This window comes from Poromitra crassiceps (genome assembly GCF_964638095.1).
Source record: "Poromitra crassiceps genome assembly, chromosome: 2".
NCBI classification, from domain to species: Eukaryota; Metazoa; Chordata; class Actinopteri; order Beryciformes; family Melamphaidae; genus Poromitra; species Poromitra crassiceps.
Window position 1 is genome coordinate 73,124,868 of NC_139624.1, and position 19,506 is coordinate 73,144,373.

General features: G+C 46.7%; 1 protein-coding gene across 1 annotated transcript in view; it reads left to right on the forward strand.

Moving 5' to 3' along the window:
- LOC310789185 (cysteine-rich secretory protein LCCL domain-containing 1-like) overlaps positions 1-18,985 on the forward strand; it is a 28,009-nt gene extending 9,024 nt beyond the window's left edge. The window contains exons 3-15 of the mRNA XM_083650772.1: positions 6,816-6,934; positions 8,263-8,395; positions 8,535-8,650; positions 8,780-8,880; positions 9,100-9,300; positions 10,017-10,077; positions 10,182-10,248; positions 11,466-11,596; positions 11,690-11,733; positions 11,871-11,943; positions 12,060-12,135; positions 12,262-12,395; positions 17,727-18,985. Coding sequence (XP_083506898.1) covers positions 6,816-6,934; positions 8,263-8,395; positions 8,535-8,650; positions 8,780-8,880; positions 9,100-9,300; positions 10,017-10,077; positions 10,182-10,248; positions 11,466-11,596; positions 11,690-11,733; positions 11,871-11,943; positions 12,060-12,135; positions 12,262-12,395; positions 17,727-17,778 — 1,308 coding nt within the window. The 3' untranslated portion in view covers positions 17,779-18,985. The remainder of the gene's footprint in view (positions 1-6,815; positions 6,935-8,262; positions 8,396-8,534; positions 8,651-8,779; positions 8,881-9,099; positions 9,301-10,016; positions 10,078-10,181; positions 10,249-11,465; positions 11,597-11,689; positions 11,734-11,870; positions 11,944-12,059; positions 12,136-12,261; positions 12,396-17,726) is intronic.
- Positions 18,986-19,506: the final 521 nt, after the last annotated feature.

Here is a 19,506-nt window from a genome sequence, read left to right on the forward strand (position 1 = left end):
GAGAGAAAGCTCAAACTCCATTGAGAGGGCAGAGAGAGAGAGAGAGCTCAAACTCCAGTGAGAGGGCAGAGAGAGAGAGAGCTCAAACTCCACTGAGAGGGCAGAGAGAGAGAGAGCTCAAACTCCAGTGAGAGGGCAGAGAGAGAGAGAGCTCAAACTCCACTGAGAGGGCAGAGAGAGAGATAGCTCAAACTCCACTGAGAGGGCAGAGAGAGAGAGAGCTCAAACTCCAGTGAGAGGGCAGAGAGATAGAACTCAAACTCCACTGAGAGGGCAGAGAGAGAGAGCTCAAACTCCACTGAGAGGGCAGAGAGAGAGGACTCAAACTCCACTGAGAGGGCAGAGAGAGAAAGAGAGCTCAAACTCGAGTGAGAGGGCAGAGAGAGAGGGCACAAACTCCACTGAGAGGGCAGAGAGAGAGAGAGCTCAAACTCCAGTGAGAGGGCAGAGAGAGAGGACTCAAACTCCACTGAGAGGGCAGAGAGAGAGAGAGAGAGCTCAAACTCCAGTGAGAGGGCAGAGAGAGAGAGCTCAAACTCCACTGAGAGGGCAGAGAGAGAGAGAGAGCTCAAACTCCACTGAGAGGGCAGAGAGAGAGAGCTCAAACTCCACTGAGAGGGCAGAGAGAGAGAGCTCAAACTCCACTGAGAGGGCAGAGAGAGAGAGAGAGAGCTCAAACTCCACTGAGAGGGCAGAGAGAGAGAGAGCTCAAACTCCACTGAGAGGGCAGAGAGAGAGAGGACTCAAACTCCACTGAGAGGGCAGAGAGAGAGAGAGCTCAAACTCCACTGAGAGGGCAGAGAGAGAGAGGGCTCAAACTCCACTGAGAGGGCAGAGAGAGAGAGGGAGCTCAATCTCCACTGAGAGGGCAGAGAGAGAGAGGGCAGAGAGAGAGGACTCAAACTCCACTGAGAGGGCAGAGAGAGAGAGAGAGAGCTCAAACTCGAGTGAGAGGGCAGAGAGAGAGGGCTCAAACTCCACTGAGAGGGCAGAGAGAGAGAGAGCTCAAACTCCACTGAGAGGGCAGAGAGAGGACTCAAACTCCACTGAGAGGGCAGAGAGAGAGGGCTCAAACTCCACTGAGAGGGCAGAGAGAGAGAGCTCAAACTCCAGTGAGAGAGGACTCAAACTCCACTGAGAGGGCAGAGAGAGAGGACTCAAACTCCACTGAGAGGGCAGAGAGAGAGGGCTCAAGTGAAACAAAGGCCTGGCTGCACCCAGACGCCTCAGCAGACGCATATGGAAGGGATTACTTCAGGAAAAACAGCCCGTGCGCTCGAGCATTTTTTGAATAGCCCTCGATCTTTAGGGAGAAGCCATCCAGGGCAACTCAGCTGAGCAGCAATCGCTAACTCTTTCTTTAGGACAACAGCAACACTTATAGTTTAGATTTTTTTTGCGACAGTTCTATTGTGACACATGTAGGCCTAACTCTGCAGAATAGTAACACTAGTATGTGTTTGAATAATACCCTGTCATATCTCCATTAACTTAGCTACTAGGCATTCTATAACATAACTCTCTTAAGCCTCCTCGTAATGGCGCATTCCTTTATCGCAAAATAACTGGGATGTGGAGGCTAAATGACGTCACATCCGTTTTGTTAGCGTTCCATTTGCAGAAAACTTGAGCTGGGAAGTTCACTGTTCATTGGTCAGATCCAGTCGCTAGCCAGGCTAGCCATTGTTAGCAATAACAGTTGATAACATGGCATTTCGCGGCATTTTGCGCATACAAACACTGCAGCCTCATGTCCACACAGATAGATGTTATGCAGTGCTGTGCGTACAGCTGATTTAATGAAACACAAACAAAACAGAAGTGCTAAACAACATTACTATGATTATAACTACTGTTGCTGTGCGGCTCAGCCATCTTGGATTTTTGAGGTCGGGGCTGCTGAGGCTCCTACGAGTTTGGAATGGGAAATACCAGCTCTGGTGACGTCACCGTCCCAGCTCATGCATGACCTTTGAAGCCGTAAGATTACCAGTTCCCAGTTATAAAGGAATGCACGGTAACCCACTAGGTACAGTATCAGTAGCTTTACATTGCTGATTTCAATGTGTCTCTTCCTCACTATTGGACACAATCCAGAAGACATGGTTTCGGGCCCTGTCTAAAGTGCTGTGTTTCCTCCTCTCTCCTCCTCTGCAGGTGTGTAAAGTGCTGTGTTTCCTCCTCTATCCTCCTCTGCAGATGTCTAAAGGGCTGTGTTTGTCCCTCTCTCCTCTGCAGGTGTCTAAAGGGCTGTGTTTGTCCCTCTCTCCTCTGCAGGTGTCTAAAGGGCTGTGTTTGTCCCTCTCTCCTCTGCAGGTGTCTAAAGGGCTGTGTTTGTCCCTCTCTCCTCCTCTGCAGGTGTCTAAAGGGCTGTGTTTGTCCCTCTCTCCTCCTCTGCAGGTGTCTAAAGGGATATGTTTGTCCCTCTCTCCTCTGCAGGTGTCTAATGGGCTGTGTTTGTCCCTCTCTCCTCTGCAGGTGTCTAAAGCACTGTGTTTGTCCCTCTCTCCTCCCTCTGCAGGTGTCTAAAGGGCTGTGTTTGTCCCTCTCTCCTCTGCAGGTGTCTAAAGGGCTGTGTTTGTCCCTCTCTCCTCCTCTGCAGGTGTCTAAAGGGCTGTGTTTGTCCCTCTCTCCTCTGCAGGTGTCTAAAGTGCTGTGTTTGTCCCTCTCTCCTCTGCAGGTGTCTAAAGGGCTGTGTTTCCTCCTCTCTCCTCCTCTGCAGGTGTCTAAAGGGCTGTGTTTCCTCCTCTCTCCTCCTCTGCAGGTGTCTAAAGGGCTGTGTTTGTCCCTCTCTCCTCTGCAGGTGTCTAAAGGGCTGTGTTTCCTCCTCTCTCCTCCTCTGCAGGTGTCTAAAGGGCTGTGTTTCCTCCTCTCTCCTCCTCTGCAGGTGTCTAAAGGGCTGTGTGTGTCCCTCTCTCCTCTGCAGGTGTCTAAAGGGCTGTGTTTCCTCCTCTCTCCTCTGCAGGTGTCTAAAGTGCTGTGTTTCGTCCTCTCTCCTCCTCTGCAGGTGTCTAAAGGGCTGTGTTTCCTCCTCTCTCCTCCTCTGCAGGTGTCTAAAGGGCTGTGTTTGTCCCTCTCTCCTCTGCAGGTGTCTAAAGGTCTGTGTTTGTCCCTCTCTCCTCTGCAGGTGTCTAAAGGGCTGTGTTTGTCCCTCTCTCCTCTGCAGGTGTCTAAAGGGCTGTGTTTGTCCCTCTCTCCTCTGCAGGTGTCTAAAGTGCTGTGTTTCGTCCTCTCTCCTCCTCTGCAGGTGTCTAATGGCCCATTTCCACCGCAGGTAGTAGCGCGGTCCCGCTCCGCTCGACTTGATAAATGGTCTCATTCCACCGGTAAAAACTGTCCCAGCCCGGGTTGTATTGGGGTTGAGTCGTGCTACTTTTCGTACCTGCCTCGTCGGGGTTCTAGGGCTGCGAACCCGGTACCATACGGTGACGTGAAAACATTGTTGACGACTTATTGGTCAGGCAGAATCGTGTTTACTCTGTCTATCTACTGACTGTCAATGCAATGCTGCATACCAGTTTAGTGGGCTTACCTTCTCTTCTGTTATGTATATTTCCATCAGTCTTTTGTGTTGCTGCCTTCGCCTCTGGTGAAATAAAATCGTGGCGGTGGTTTCAATTGTCTGAGAGAGAAAAAAGTCAGCTGCTCAGGAAGCTCCTGTAGTTGAGTGCAGGCTGCAGCGCTCCGCTAGGCCGCAGGCGCGTCTTTGGTGAAGCCGCGGTCTTGCCTGGTGAGAGGCCGCCGGGGTACAGTCTTCACTCTGTTGCGCCTCTCCCGTCCGCGCGCAGCGCATGCCTGTGAGTTTGACTAACTACAAAGTGATATCCATTCTCCTGGCCGATTGTCACATTTGCCCATGTACACTGTAGGTCATTTAGAGGCACCAGTATTTCATAAACAGTTTAAAAGTTCTGTGGATGGATTTAATTGTAACGTTATGTTATAGCCTACTTCGGCTATTAGGCGGAGGACAGATATGCGGTCGCTATGACGACCAGCTGTGGGCGGGGGTGGGCGGGGTCAGATGATCGGCGGTCAAAGCAGAACATCCATCGGGGTGAAACGAGTAGAGCCGACTGGTGACGAGCTGTGCAGGGCAGTAAAATGTGGTGGAAATGAGCCATAAAGGGCTGTGTTTCCTCCTCTCTCCTCCTCTGCAGGTGTCTAAAGGGCTGTGTTTCCTCCTCTCTCCTCCTCTGCAGGTGTCTAAAGGGCTGTGTTTCCTCCTCTCTCCTCCTCTGCAGGTGTCTAAAGGGCTGTGTTTGTCCCTCTCTCCTCTGCAGGTGTCTAAAGGGCTGTGTTTGTCCCTCTCTCCTCTGCAGGTGTCTAAAGTGCTGTGTTTCCTCCTCTCTCCTCCTCTGCAGGTGTCTAAAGGGCTGTGTTTCCTCCTCTCTCCTCCTCTGCAGGTGTCTAAAGGGCTGTGTTTGTCCCTCTCTCCTCTGCAGGTGTCTAAAGGGCTGTGTTTGTCCCTCTCTCCTCTGCAGGTGTCTAAAGGGCTGTGTTTGTCCCTCTCTCCTCCTCTGCAGGTGTCTAAAGGGCTGTGTTTGTCCCTCTCTCCTCTGCAGGTGTCTAAAGTGCTGTGTTTCGTCCTCTCTCCTCCTCTGCAGGTGTCTAAAGGGCTGTGTTTGTCCCTCTCTCCTCTGCAGGTGTCTAAAGGGCTGTGTTTGTCCCTCTCTCCTCTGCAGGTGTCTAAAGGGCTGTGTTTGTCCCTCTCTCCTCCTCTGCAGGTGTCTAAAGGGCTGTGTTTGTCCCTCTCTCCTCTGCAGGTGTATAAAGTGCTGTGTTTCGTCCTCTCTCCTCCTCTGCAGGTGTCTAAAGGGCTGTATTTGTCCCCCTCTCCTCTGCAGGTGTCTAAAGGGCTGTGTTTGTCCCTCTCTCCTCTGCAGGTGTCTAAAGGGCGGTGTTTGTCCCTCTCTCCTCTGCAGGTGTCTAAAGGGCTGTGTTTGTCCCTCTCTCCTCCTCCGCAGGTGTCTAAAGGGCTGTGTTTGTCCCTCTCTCCTCTGCAGGTGTCTAAAGGGCTGTGTTTCCTCCTCTCTCCTCCTCTGCAGGTGTCTAAAGGGCTGTGTTTCCTCTTCTCTCCTCCTCTGCAGGTGTATAAAGGGCTGTGTTTGTCCCTCTCTCCTCTGCAGGTGTCTAAAGGGCTGTGTTTGTCCCTCTCTCCTCTCCAGGTGTCTAAAGGCCTGTGTTTGTCCCTCTCTCCGCTGCAGGTGTCTAAAGGGCTGTGTTTGTCCCTCTCTCCTCTGCAGGTGTCTAAAGGGCTGTGTTTGTCCCTCTCTCCTCCTCTGCAGGTGTCTAAAGGGCTGTGTTTCCTCCTCTCTCCTCTGCAGGTGTCTAAAGGGCTGTGTTTGTCCCTCTCTCCTCTGCAGGTGTCTAAAGGGCTGTGTTTGTCCCTCTCTCCTCCTCTGCAGGTGTCTAAAGGGCTGTGTTTGTCCCTCTCTCCTCTGCAGGTGTCTAAAGGGCTGTGTTTGTCCCTCTCTCCTCTGCAGGCGTCTAAAGTGCTGTGTTTCGTCCTCTCTCCTCCTCTGCAGGTGTCTAAAGGGCTGTGTTTGTCCCTCTCTCCTCTGCAGGTGTCTAAAGGGCTGTGTTTCCTCCTCTATCCTCCTCTGCAGGTGTCTAAAGGGCTGTGTTTGTCCCTCTCTCCTCTGCAGGTGTCTAAAGGGCTGTGTTTGTCCCTCTCTCCTCCTTTGCAGGTGTATAAAGGGCTGTGTTTGTCCCTCTCTCCTCTGCAGGTGTCTAAAGGGCTGTGTGTGTCCCTATCTCCTCTGCAGGTGTCTAAAGGGCTGTGTTTGTCCCTCTCTCCTCCTCTGCAGGTGTCTAAAGGGCTGTGTTTCCTCCTCTATCCTCCTCTGCAGGTGTCTAAAGGGCTGTGTTTGTCCCTCTCTCCTCTGCAGGTGTCTAAAGGGCTGTGTTTGTCCCTCTCTCCTCTTCTGCAGGTGTCTAAAGGGCTGTGTTTGTCCCTCTCTCCTCCTCTGCAGGTGTCTAAAGGGCTGTGTTTGTCCCTCTCTCCTCCTCTGCAGGTGTCTAAAGGGCTGTGTTTGTCCCTCTCTCCTCTGCAGGTGTCTAAAGGGCTGTGTTTGTCCCTCTCTCCTCTGCAGGTGTCTAAAGGGCTGTGTTTGTCCCTCTCTCCTCCTCTGCAGGTGTCTAAAGGGCTGTGTTTGTCCCTCTCTCCTCTGCAGGTGTCTAAAGGGCTGTGTTTGTCCCTCTCTCCTCCTCTGCAGGTGTCTAAAGGGCTGTGTTTGTCCCTCTCTCCTCCTCTGCAGGTGTCTAAAGTGCTGTGTTTGTCCCTCTCTGCAGGTGTCTAAAGGGCTGTGTTTGTCCCTCTCTCCTCCTCTGCAGGTGTCTAAAGTGCTGTGTTTGTCCCTCTCTCCTCTGCAGGTGTCTAAAGGGCTGTGTTTGTCCCTCTCTCCTCTGCAGGTGTCTAAAGGGCTGTGTTTGTCCCTCTCTCCTCTGCAGGTGTCTAAAGGGCTGTGTTTCGTCCTCTCTCCTCTGCAGGTGACTAAAGGGCTGTGTTTTTCCCTCTCCTCCTCTGCAGGTGTCTAAAGGGCTGTGTTTGTCCCTCTCTCCTCCTCTGCAGGTGTCTAAAGGGCTGTGTTTGTCCCTCTCTCCTCTGCAGGTGTCTAAAGGGCTGTGTTTGTCCCTCTCTCCTCCTCTGCAGGTGTCTAAAGGGCTGTGTTTGTCCCTCTCTCCTCCTCTGCAGGTGTCAAAAGCACTGGGTTTGTCCCTCTCCTCTGCCGGTGTCTAAAGGGCTGTGTTTGTCCCTCTCTCCTCTGCCGGTGTCTAAAGGCCTGTGTTTTTCCCTCTCTCCTCCTCTGCAGGTGTGGGACACAGAGTTGGAGCGAACGGCGGAGGAGTGGGCTGAGACGTGTCTGTGGGAGCATGGTCCTGCTGGCTTACTGCCCCAGATAGGACAGAACCTGGGAGCCCACTGGGGAAGGTAGATGCAATGTACTATTACAAAAGTTATTACACGGTGGCGCAGTGGTATCGCTGTCGTCTCACAGCTAGAAGGTCCTGGGTTCGATTCCCACCTGGGACGCTGTGAGCGCTGAAGGAGTGCGTGCCCGTCCGTATGTCCTCGAGTGCCCACCGCCCGGGTGGGGTCGTCAAAAGGGTTTCCTGGGGGTTTCCTTCATATAGGAACCCCACACCAAAACATGCAATATCCTGGTCGCTGAAGTGGTGCCTCCTCTGGTCGTTCGGGGTGCCTGTTCGGAGGGAGGGGAACTCGTTGGAATAGCGTGATCCTCCCACGTGCTATGTCCTACCGGTGAAGCTTCCCCTGTCAGGTGAAAAGAAGCGCCTGGCTACTGCCCATGTCTCGGAGGATGCATAGAGCCAGTTTCAGCTCTCCCCAGATCAGCAGAGGGTGGAGCAGCAACCAGGATAAATAAATTAAAATGAGCACTAATGGGGGATAACAATGGAATAAAAAAATCGGCGGGGGGGGGGGGGTTGCTACTCATTCTGATTGGCTATTGAACCTATTCTGAGGGCTGTTATTTCTGACATCCTTAATCCTATCACTGCAGTTGATTACTGCAAACAAACTGTCAGCTACCCTGGGTTATAAACATGCAAGACTTTTCCAATATTGATTTTAATTTATTCAGAGAAAACTTTTGATTGCTGGTTAGAGGCTCAACGACAATCTTACTGGATTTGTTTACTTTGCTATGGTTGCCCAGGGGTGCTACAGACTTTTTACAGCCCCGCTGAACTTGTGGCTGGAGCTTGTAAATTACTTTAACTTGTAATGAAATCTTTTTTTTTTAAGCCAGCGTTAAATTAAATCAAGCCAGGGTCTGGTGTGATCCTGTCAGGGCTTATTTTGCAATAAGAACTCCCATAGCCCTTGCATATCCTTTACAGCATATCTCACATTTTGAAGAACATTATTATAAATCCTGTACTTTGGGGCAAAGGTAGTGTGCATACTGCATAATGTATATTGATTTACAGTTTACATGTATTGCAGTTGATCTTTGTTAATAGCAGGAATCACCTTTGCATTAAGAAGCAGACATGCTTTCATCTATTGTAAGACTAAAATCTGGGGCATATAAATATATATATTTTGTATTATATTTATAATTATGTACATTCACATAGATTCTATAATGGTGGACGTTAATAGAGGTGATAGAAAAATCTTTGCACGCACAATGAAAACACAATGAAAACTCCTACTACGATAGAGACAGACTGCTATGTTATGTTTGCAAAATTGCAGTCATATATACGTACGCTTACTCATCTCTCTAGGTATCAACCACCCACTTTCCATGTGCAGGCCTGGTATGATGAGGTGAAAGACTACTCCTTCCCTTACCCTCAGGAGTGTGACCCCTACTGCCCCTTCAGATGCTCTGGCCCAGTCTGCACTCATTACACACAGGTACTATAGCTTGGATCGTACCATTTCATCGGTATGAGGATTATTAGGAAGACTTTGTCCTATGATATAAGGCTTTGTGATGAATACTACTATTTTGTGTTTGATCTTCTGTCCTGTCTCTGTGCCATCACCCGTGCAGCTGGTATGGGCCACCAGCAGTCGTATTGGCTGTGCCATCAACATGTGTTACAACATGAATGTGTGGGGGCAGATTTGGGCCAAGGCTGTCTACCTTGTATGCAACTACTCACCAAAGTAAGCACACTTAAGTCAGTAACACATCTGTCAGTATGATCTGTGACTGTTGCTACTTTTGTATTCACTGTCTACAAGCTGTGTGTGTTCTGCTCAATAAGTCCATTCTCATCGGTGTCACCTGAACAGGGGAAACTGGTGGGGTCACAGTCCTTACAAACATGGAACCCCATGCTCTGCCTGTCCCCCCAGCTATGGAGGAGGCTGCAAGGACAACCTCTGCTACAAAGGTGTGTGTGTGTGTGTGTGTGTGTGTGTGTGTGTGTGCGTGCGTGCGTGCGTGCGTGCGTGCGTGCGTGCGTGCGTGCGTGCGTGCGTGCGTGCGTGCGTGCGTGCGTGTGTGTGCGCGTGTGCGAGAGAGAGAGAGAAAATAGTGTTTTATAGATGAACGTTCAGAAATCTTGAGGAAACATGTTCTTGACACTGTTTTTTTGTGACTCTACTTGAAGATGATGGCTCCAACATTCCTCCAGAGGAAACGGAAGAAAACAACTTCATAGAACCAGAGGCCCCGCGTAGTCCGCAGAGGCCCCGGCCCCGGGCCCCCAAGCCTGAAAAACCTGAGCCTGCTAGTCTCCCCGGCCCAGCCCCCACCAAGCCCCCCACAGACGACCTGGAAAAGAATGAAGTGGTCAACACGCAGCAGATGTGTAAGCTGCCATTTAACTGTTTATTCTGGGTCTAGTTTCATCTCAAAATGGGGGGGGTGTAGGATCTGGTTTTAGGGGTGGGGTGGTGTCGAGAATAGTAGGGAGTATATAGCATGAGATCCAGAGGAACAGACAGCGGTCGTTTTTCTAAATCGAGTCAAAACTTGGGAATTTGTGAATAGCCCCTCCCCTTATTGTTGATCAAGCAAAACTGGATAACGAGTGTAAAAAAAAAGGGAGAGGCCTTGAACGGAAACGTTTTTCTCGCAGTTGATCTCAAATGGCTTTGATGTTCTGCAGCCTTTATCTGTCAACTCCACGATTAGCCCCGACACTTTTTTTTGAAGTGCACTTAATATTGCAAGTCACTGTTTGGAGCACGGAGGGGAGTTCTATTTGAGCGTGATGATCTCCCGTGTGCGTGTGTTTGCTTTTGGCTGGCCGAGAAGGGGTGAGGGGTGAGGGGGGGGGGGCTGGCTGTGGTTTTTAAATGGCTTCCTCTCTCCAGCGAAGGGGCCTGGGCCTGTAAGCTGAGACAGTTCCTGTAGTACTGCTGACCACCCTGAACCCTGCATGCTGCAGAGAATTCCTCTCTCTCTCTTGGTTCTTCAAGCATCATGAGAATAGTCTTCACTGGGCTCTAGGTCAACCCATTCTTGCATGATGGTTCCTGTATGAGTACTCAAATGCCTGGTGTTTGTGTTTGTGTGTTTCAGGTCAGCTGGTGACCTGTGACACTAAGCTACGAGATCAGTGTAAAGGAACACCGTGTAATAGGTACAGCGTGAGATAAGATGACCACAACAACACATAAGAAGAAAGACTTTTTTCCCCACTTCATCAGAGTTATTGGTTTTAGAATGCTAATATTCTCTGTGCAGGTATGAGTGTCCAGCTGGATGCCTAGATGCGACAGGAAAAGTTGTCGGGACAGTGCACTATGAAATGGTAAGTACACCCTCTCATCGATGTGTAAGTCCACAGGGCTGAGTAATTCCAAATGATGTGGGGTGACAGGGTGGACAAGTGGTTTTGTGAGACTGTCCTGTAACTGGACAGGGGTGCAGGAGGTTCAGTCCCTACAATGTCCTGGAGCAAGACACGAACCCCCCCCCTACCTGCACACTTGTGTCAGCTAAATGCTTTCAAGGTAAATGATGTTGTCAATAGCTGTGTTTCCATTACAGTCTTTCGCAAAATAATTGCGATATTTCTACAACTTCGACAATGTACAATTGCGACTTGTAGGCGTTTCCATTGAAGTCGAGTTTGGTCTGACGGTGCGCACACCTGAACGCAATTCCCCGTTACCAGCAGCTGCCACAGTGATTACGCACGGGGATCTGCCCCATATCCCGTCCCCTGCATGCTCAAATCCAACCAATGGTCAATACAAATCACCACATGAAGTTACAACGCATATAAACGAGCCTGATTATCAATTCAAAAGAAAATGAGTGGCAACGTTGCTGGCTGCGGTGAATGCAGTGAGCGCGACAGGCAGAGGAAAAAAGGTAGCCTAATACAACTGGTCCGATTTAGAGATGGAGGGGGGAAAAGGCTGATATGGTGCAATAATCAGAATGTCGTGTAGCCTATTATAATTATAACATTGCACCTGAAACGTGTGTAATGTATTACTCACAGTCACTGTATTCACTTCAGTCAGCAGCACCGCACCGGTGTGTGCTTTTCATCCCCTCATCTCGCCGCTCAAATGCGCGCACACAGGCAGCCTGCTGTCACCATGGACCGATTTCTGCCATTAAACGTTATCTATTTTCCCCAGCTCCGCTTTTGCACAACACTCATCTTTCTGCTAGGTAGCATTGCTTCAAAGTTTTCCACTTGCTGCGGAGGTTTTGCCACGGCTTATCGAACCTTACTTACCAAACTTATTTTCCGCTCCTTTTCCAAAGCAGAAGATGGGTCACATGACGTGCAAATGCGGAAAATGTGTTTCCATTACACTTTTGCGATAAACTGCTATATCGACACGTCTGAAAAACCACCTCATGAGAGCGCAAAAACTTTTTGCGATATTTGGGAGGTTTTTCGAAATTTACGTGTTTCCATTACCCAATTTCTATTGCGATATTTAGATTTTGCGCATTTCTGAGGGTAATGGAAACACAACTAATGATGTGGTTTGTCTGATTTTCCAGCAATCCAGTGTTTGCAGAGCTGGTCTACACGCTGGCGTCATAGACAATGATGGAGGATGGATGGATGTAACTAGACAAGGGAGAAAGGACTTCTTCATTAAATCCAATAAGAATGGAGTCCAGTCTCTAGGGTAAGGCCATCATATTTAGGACAGTGCCACAAAATTATACCAATGAACATGAAGTGAAAATAATGTTGCCATGTGTATGTTCTCTCTTGACAGGAAATATCAGAGTGCTAATGCCTTCGTAGTTTCCAGAGTTACAGGTTAGTCTGACAATTACGTGACACTGTAATTACAGACTCTTTCAACTTGACAGCATAAACATTAAACATTCAAACACAAATTGATGAGCTGTGGTGAAATGGTGTTGGTTGACATAGGGCATTTTTCTGTCTCACAGTCAAAGCCATCACATGTGAGACGACCGTTGCACAGCTGTGTCCATACCAAAAGCCTGCAAAACATTGTCCAAGGTAGGAGGAACCTGACGCTTTGTCTGTCTACCTGCCTGCCTGATGGTCTCTTCATAACATAAGGCCTCCTGCTCATGTCTTCTCAACTCACGACAAGTGTTCTGTTCTCTTTTCAGATTATGGTGCCCAAGAAACTGTATGGAAGAGAACCCTCATATATCCAGAGTCATTGGCACCAGAATATACTCTGATGTAAGTCCCGTGAATGAATGGGTCAAACCAATTTACTCGGTTATCTCATTTGTCCCATTGACACAGAGACAGTGGGGGTGGTCATCAACTCTCAAGCTTTCCCTTTTCTCTTGCATGTCTCTGCAGAAGTCCAGTATATGCCGGGCGGCGGTCCACGCTGGAGTGGTCCGGAGCGATGCGGGCGGTTACATCGACGTGATGCCAGTGGACAAGCGGAAACAGTACATCGCCTCGTACCAAAACGGCATTTTCTCCGAGAGGTACGGGATGGCACGTGGCTAATCCACTAGTAGCTAAGCTGACCCGAGTGGCTGGCGTGCGTCAGCAGCAGCATGGTGAACTAAACCCTCAGGGGAAATGGAGAGAAAGAATCCCCTCCCAACCCCCCGTGAAAGAAAATAGAGTAAAATGTTAATATAGCCTGAAATGAAATGCACAGTGAGTTGATACTGCAATGTGCATTTTAGGGGATTTTCATTCATATTGGATGAACAGTTAATGAACTATAGCCATTTTTCCATTTTTATTGTTTTCAGAGTAAATTAGAAAACAATAACAACAGTGTGATGCAGAAAATTCACATTCAAAATTCATTCACCCCCTCCCCCCTCGCCCGCACCCCCAAAACAACCTTGATATTAACAGCAGGCGAGACACTTTAATCCTTATAAGAAGTTAGAGCAATAAGGATAACTATGATTGACTATGATCGATGATTGTGGGACATGACATCGTCAGTCACATCACTCGATGATTGTGGGGCATGACATCATCAGTGGATATGACATCATCAGTCAGGGGTATTTACATGCTCAGTTGATGGATTGTGTTTGTTTACTAATGACATCATCAGTCACCACTGGCCACCACTCGACAATAATAATAATAATATAATTATAGAACTTATATAGCGAAGATGCTTGATGACATGACCTCGGTTGGTGGCCAGCATCGCTCCGGCCACCAATCAATGCTTGGGGCTGGTGCTCACAGGGCAGACGGTCTGTGTCATAATGGACAGATAGACAGCACCACCAATCGACGATTTGGGGGCTGGGTCCCACAGGACATTGTAGGGCTGGGGTCCAAATGACAGACCATAACAGACTTCCGTGCACCGCGTAATAACGCCAACTCGTGTTTAGCTAGAAATCTGTGTACTTCATGCATGAATTTCTTTTGTGGGGGCTCTGGAGAGGATGGGCCATCCCATGTGCACACTTTTTTGGGGGGGGTGATCAAACTCATGCCAACTCATGTGTTTAGCTTTGCACACTCAACTGGAGTTTCTCTGGCTTTCTGGATGATTTCTTGTCACGACTTGCCGCGACATTCAAATTCCAGTACACCATAGATAATGTCATCAGTGGCATTGTCAGTGATGTCACATAGTATGCTTCATTTTCCCCCCAGAATTCTGACTTTAATGTGAGAATTCTGACTTTAATCTCAAAACTCTTGACTTTATTCTCAGAATCCTGATTTAAAGTTATAATCGCAAAGATTTTCATAAAAATAAAATAAATAAATTAAGAGTCACTCACAATGTTGATTGAGGCATTTATGGAAGCCTTTGCAGTATATAGTGACATTAGTAATGTCACATAATGCAACACTGTTTGGATGTCACCTGCAATTACCACTCATCGCCATAGGTGTCACCCAAGAGAAAAAAAAGCCCTCAATTTAAAACTTGTGAGGCAAGTAAAGGGCTGGGTTTAGTGAAGAGGAGTGTTCACAGGTAGAGAGAAATGTATCCACTCTGCCCTCCCTCGTGTAGCTCATCTTTTCAACATGCAGGCAGTTCATTAGAGCTCTCATCCCATGTATACAGGACGGGAGGTGGATTAGCACACTTCCACTTTAGAAGAATTAATTACTGGGCAAGAAGAGGAGTGTGCCTTTATATAGATGAGAGAGGGGTGTGTTTTTTAGTCGAGGGGGGGGCAAAAAGTGCAACCAGCGGACAAGGGTCTATGTCGTTATGTAGGGTCTATGTAGGGTTATGTAGGGTCTATGTCGTTATCTACTAGTGCCTCATACAAAGAAGAGAACAAAGGTCTGCCAGAAAGAATGCAAAGCGGGGAAAAGCCAAAACATGTGCATTAAGGACGTTGGGGCCTATCACTAAGATAATCAATATCAGGTTTAATTTGAGACAGCTTAAGCTTGGTCCAATAGCTGGATGAACTTTAGTTGGATATGTTTGTGGCAGGCACAGATGGAGGATGAATGGATTGAGTCTAAGACCTTTTCCTATTTTTCTTCTTCAAACACATAATTCAAGTCAGTCTCCCTCTGCTGTCTCACCAAGCACACTGCGGCACAACATTTAAAATCAGGTCATGCAGAATAGAGACGACTGCTGTCATGGACACCTCTGAAACACTGGCGTTTTAGGTAGAAGTTGTGAGTGAATGTTTTTCTCATGAAATTAAATTGAAAATATCTGAAAAGGTGAGTGTATAGGAGACTAAATGTAAGTGATAATTGGGAGGAGGAAAATCTGTTATCTACTGTATATATAGGTTTTCAAATGACTTGATTCCCATGTCTCTAATTATCATGTAAACAATGAGGGGGGGGGGGGAGAATGGTATGAGTGGGTATTTACTTACACTAGGTATCTCGCGCGCAACGCACGCTCGATTCCTAGGCTTGCCCGCCCTGCAGCTCACATACGCAGCTCAGCCACTGCGCGGCCTCGCCCGCAGCTCAGCTGCTGCGTAGCCTCGCCTGCTCTATTGGCATCCGCAGCACACAATTGCGCAACTTTGCATCACTGATGACATCACAGTGATGTCACAATGTCTATGACATACGGTAATCAGACATGTCATAAGATGACTATGCTCTTATGACATCACTGTGACATCATTAGTGCCTATGACATCATCAGTGATGTCATAAGATGATTTTGCTCTTATGACATCACTATGACATCATCAGTGGGACAAAAATGGAAACAGAGAACAGACAGAGATTGCCCACCTGCCCCTTTTATAGATAGATAGATGGAAGATAGGAAGGGAACAATGACAGTGAGGATTCTGCAGCCATAGCGTCCATGGGGGAAATATAAGATGCTGTAAAATATTTGCAGCCCAGTAATACACCTGAAAATCATGGAAGGATAAGCTTCCTGAACATTTTGACCTTTGTAGGAAAGTTTTTTGCATTCTAACTGGACCTTTGTTCCATATAAAGGAAGACATAACTTATCTATTGCTTTAAAAAAGGAAGATGGAAACTGGGGTGGTTTGGAAGAAAAAAAAGATAAAGAAACTTGGGTAATTCATCTTTTCAGAGTTAATACGACTAGTCGTCGTGTTTAGTGCACTCTAATGCTTGGATAAAGTCCATTTAATATAAATCAGCAAACCCTTATGTGATGTCATCCTAATGTACAGACATTCACTTAATGCCCTTCGGATCGCTGATTAAGCTTGTACCCAGCAGCACCAGACTGATTTATAAGACCACCTGGGACGTGGAAGTAGCAGGATTCGTAAATAAAAAGTACTACATCGTCAGCATAAAGAGATATTTTTTGTTCCAAACCCCTTGATACAATGTCACCGGCATCTGTTGCCTATTGGCGAGGTGCTCTATAACTAAAACAAAGAGGAGGGGCAAGCGAGGACACCCGCGTCTAGTCCCACATTCAAAGGCATAGTAGCTAGAAGAGGTCTTGTTAGTCCATATACTCTGTACATAGGCTAGTGGAAAGTGTATCAATGCCTAGACCCAGGTTTAAAAAAAGAAGAAGCGTTCACCAAATCCAAATGCAGAGTGTAAAAGTGGTTGTCCCAGTCTACATGGCCGGAGATGAATGAATCATGTTTAACACCAGTTTAATGTTGGGCTGCTCTATTTTTAATGAAGCCTGTTTGGGCCGTGTGAGTTATTTTTGGCAGGTACCAAACTATGAGCCAAGCTTTTAGCAGGACTTTGGCATCTGTGGGCCCAAAGACTTATGGGTCTAAAGCTACAGTACCACAGTCAAGTGGCTCTTTGTCAACGTAGCCATTTTTGTCACGGTCATCCAAGGTCATTCAAGGTGCTAAAAGCATTTTGACAGATGAAGAATATATTGAAAGTTTTGATTCAAGACTATGTCCAAGTAATCATTTTTACTGTGTAGTTCAACATTTTCGCAATGAATTCTCAAACGTTTGAAGGAGAATGAAATGGGATATGATTTTCACAGAGAAGAGAGTTTGTGGTCACTTAGAAAAAGACCCTAATAAAGTGAGAGCATGTGTCAAAGCCGGCTGTACCAGTTCCTAACAGCATTAATGGTTTGTGCCAGTCTCTGTTTAAAGGAACAGCTCACCCTAAAATCCTAAATACATATTTTCCCTCTTGCCTGTAGTGATATTTATCCATCTATATCATTTTGTCTTAGTTGCCTGAGTTTTGGAGATATCGGAACTGGATGGCACTCGGCTTGTGGTGCTCAAAGTGCCAAAGAAATACATCTGATGAACTTAACAGCAATGTCTCTTTCCAGAAATCATGACCCCGTTACTCAAGATAATCCACAGTTTCATGGAGGAACTATTTTCTTTTGACCGAACTACACCCGCTAGCTGCTAGCTAGTTCCTACATGAGACTGCAAAAGAAAATAGTTCCAGACCTGCTCATAACAAGGTCTGTGGATTAGCTTGAGTAACCGGGTCATGATTTTTTCAAATGTATTTTGTTGGTGCTTCGAGCACTACAAGCCGAGTGCCATCCAGTTCCATTGTATTCAAGAGAAGGCAGAAACTCTGTGGCCGATATCTCCAAAACTCAGGCAACTATCCCAAAACGATATAGATGGATAAATAGCACTACAGGTGAGGGTAAAAATATGTATTTAGCATTTTAGGGTGAGCTGTCCCTTTAAAGCTAAAAGTGTCCCATATTATGTGTTGTCTGTTACAGTTTTTATGTATAGTAAATTTTCGCTGACTTTGTACTAGACTTTGTACTAGCCTGCAGAAGGACTATAATTGTTAACATGACCTGTGTAGAGGACAGACGGACTACCGATGCACGCCCCCCCCCCCCCCCCCCCCCCCACACACACACACACACCTGGCCTGTCCTCTTTCTTTCTCTCTCTTCTCTCTGCCTCTGCTCTTGTCTCTCTCCACTACATGCATCTTTGCCACACTGCTGAGATGCCTGACGTCTGTTAGTATCTGGCATCTGTTAGTATCTGTCTGTTAGTATCTGGTATCTGTTACTATCTGTCTGTTAGTATCTGGCATCTGTCTGTTAGTGTCTGACGTCTGTTAGTATCTGCCTGTCATTTATCTGTCTGCTTTAACTTCACATCGCGTCTTGTCTTTGCTGGAAGTCCCTTGTGTTTGTGTTAAAACTGAGTTGTATCTGTTTGCTCAGGGAGCTCCAGCCCCCTATCTGTTTGTGTCCGTCCTATCTGTCATCAGAGTGTTTGGCTACATACTGACGCGGACATTTCGCTGTAAAAACTCGATGTCTTTCTATTTGTCTGTGTCTATCATCTACGTGTCTCTGTAACAGGCCGGGGCATGTTCTGGATCTGACCCGACTGACTCTCTCTTGTTCTGTTCCCCTGCAGTCTCCAGAACCCGCCTGGTGGGAAGGCGTTCCGGGTGTTCGCTGTGATCTGAGCGACCCAGAGGGCGGCCTCACCAAACAAAACGCGCACTTGGTTCTGTTGAAAAGGCGCTAATCAAGCCCTGTTGTCCAAACTCAATGACTGAAATGTTTCTGGCTTTGCTACACTCCGGGGGGTCGGAGGTCATCTCCATGACGACGTAAACCGAGCAAACGAAAACTTGACACGGAAAAACACACAACGATGAGAAGATGTCAGCGCTCGCTCACATTGGAGTTATGTTTTCAGTTTGTCGTCGTAGTGGGAACGGTTCTTTTTATATACTGTAAATAGTTCAGAATGGTTTGCTAATATTTTGTTGTACATATTTGTCAATAGTATCTCTCTTGTTTTGTTTTTTGTGCCAATGTCTTGCCTAACAAATAATTGTCTACAAGTATTGATTATAGAAAGCCTATGGTATAGCAATATAACGGCACTTAAGGATGAATCTATACATTTTTTTATTGTCAATTGTGTTTGTGAGAATCTCATCTCATTTTGTCTGAAGTCCGGCACATTTTTACTGGTGCTCTGGGAAAGTGTCTTATCATATTTCTAAATAACATAGGGGGGGGAATTGTTATGCATTTATTTTTATATGATTGTATTTTATATCAGTATGATTTGTAAAGGAATGCTGCTATGTGTCTTTTTTATATATATATTATATATATATAGTTGTTATTCCCAGTTTGATGTGTTTGGTTGTTGTTTTTTCAGATAATGTGGTTTGGTTAAAACTCCCTGCAGGTCAGGAAGTACACACATCCCTCACAGAGTTGTCATTACATCTGATTTTATGGTGGTATGGTTATATAGTTCCATCTTCATTTGATACTACTAAAGAAAAATGATACTGCACAACAGTTTGTTACAGTTGGATGACATAATATATGCTTTGTTTTACACTCGTGTATTGGCTTCTCTATAATATAAGCACCCTTCTCCGAGCTACTGAGCATATTATGCTAATATTGGAAAAACAATGTCATATTTCCTATCAGTGTGCTCACATTGAATATATATAATTATGATGGAGTGCTATGGGTGTGCAGTAAAGCAACAAATGTGCCTATTCATAGGTTCTATCAGCTCTCAGCTTTCTAGGAAGGTGCTCTTCTCATGGACAATGAATTGTATTGTTGTCTCTGTTGCAGTACATATATTTTCCCTACCTCAGTTTGTTAGGAAAAGTTCTTTTTGCAATAAAATAGTACAACCACATTTCTCTCTCAGGTGTTTTTACCCGCAGGACAGAAAGAGGTAACATTTCCTGTTTAAATCTTTCCTGCATTGCTAAATATGTTACTCGATGTAATATGCAGTGCCATTTTTGAAATGTACAGCTATACTGTAGTGTAGTGACTAGGCCTGCAGAATATGAGGAAAAAAATCTGCGATGTGCGATAACATTGTTCAATATAGCGATGACGATACGACTTGTGATAAATAAACAAATATTAAAGTATGTATATTAGCTATACAGTTCCTATGTCTTTCTGCTTTAATTATGCTAACATAGACCCCAAACATAGCCTATGCCGACTGAATAAAGAAATGAAATACACACTGACTCTAGCTGAATCTACACACAGCGTGTTTGGGCTTTGGCAGAGGGGCGGAGCGCACTGTTGCAAGGGAAAGGTGTACGCTGGATTTACAACACAAGACAAAATGATCAGATGCTGAGTGGGAATGCATGACGCATGTAAATAAAACCACTTTTGTTATTCATTGC